Source organism: Opisthorchis viverrini (assembly GCF_000715545.1).
Source record: "Opisthorchis viverrini unplaced genomic scaffold opera_v5_618, whole genome shotgun sequence".
Taxonomy (NCBI): Eukaryota; Metazoa; Platyhelminthes; class Trematoda; order Opisthorchiida; family Opisthorchiidae; genus Opisthorchis; species Opisthorchis viverrini.
The window spans coordinates 137,150-138,379 of NW_008752282.1; the positions used below are offsets into that span (position 1 = coordinate 137,150).

Below are 1,230 nucleotides of genomic sequence, written 5' to 3' on the forward strand. Positions count from 1 at the left end.
GGTTGTACGGCAGTGAAGCATCAGTGGCAACACTGATGTTGCTGTCCTTGATGATGATGGTGATGATTCCCTACTTCCTCGTAGCTTTTGAAAACGACCGCTGATTGAGGTCGTGTTGCTCTTTGGTATTGCCACCGATAGCCACAGTATCTGTAGGCATGCATGCTTTTCAGCTTTTAAGACTTAATGATATTGTTAATAGTTCGCTGAAAACACGCTACGCCGTTTGTGACAACGAAGGGTACGTGACGAAAGTGAAACAGGCTACCTTAAACTTCGAATGCTGCAAAAGGTTTGTCGGCTTGGTGAAGGACATAGGTGAACAAACAACTGTTGTCTGTCCTTGGAGGGAAAGTTTGGAAGAGCTCCTCACAATCTGACGCGCCCATAAATATGTGGATACAAGACCCGTCACGAAGAGATGAGACATCATAATGTGACGGTTTTCGCACCTCAGAAGCCTACTGAGCTTTCCTGGAGGGCATCCCCGCGGCACTCTGAGTCCCTCACAGCAGTGTTGGTCAATGGTTGCAGGTCTAATGATGAACAAAGTACCCTGGTTCTTCATACTGGGGATTGGAACATGTGTGGTGAAGTGTTCCGTAGAGTCGGTGTGCATGCTTAGCATATCTGAGACTCAATTAGTGGGTCGACATAGATTGGACTCGGTATGTATGGACAATGGTGAACTATTTCTTCCGCTGTGTGCTTATTGCAGGTTCTTTGTATGCAGTACTAACTTCCGAAATAGGCGAAGTCGCTGGCCATATGGTGACCACCACCAACAGGCCGGCCACAAACTTAAACCGACCACATTGCCATCACTTACCGATGGCGTGAATCAATAACTGACTGCCGGTCGATTTAGAACACATTTGTGGATTCCGACCATGCTCCCGTCCGGAGTCGCTTCTCCCTACATTTCCCCAGGGTCGCGTAAGGTGCGAACAAATCGCTGGGCAACTGATAGACCTGAGATCAACGTAATATTTGGAGCTGTGTCTAGCTGCAGACGGATTGGAAATTTGTTGATGGAAACTGTAAAGTATTTCCTTCCGGACTCAAATTCAACTTGGAACGTTGCACAGATCGGGACTGCGGACGTTTGTACGGCTGATTTTGTTGCTAATTAGACTGTCGAAGCTGTTTTGGTTTTCGGATGCGGTGGGTTTTTTGGTACGATAGCAACCTCCTTTGTGGACCCACCGATGACATGTCTGGCACTGGTGC

The 1,230-nt window shown here is 47.6% G+C and overlaps 1 protein-coding gene across 1 annotated transcript in view; it reads right to left on the reverse strand.

The window, feature by feature from the left end:
* Positions 1-160, reverse strand: part of T265_11869 (hypothetical protein) — a gene marked incomplete at both ends in the record, with an annotated part of 4,444 nt that extends 4,284 nt beyond the window's left edge. Inside the window, one exon of the mRNA XM_009178668.1 lies at positions 75-160. Coding sequence (XP_009176932.1) covers positions 75-160 — 86 coding nt within the window. The remainder of the gene's footprint in view (positions 1-74) is intronic.
* Positions 161-1,230: the final 1,070 nt, after the last annotated feature.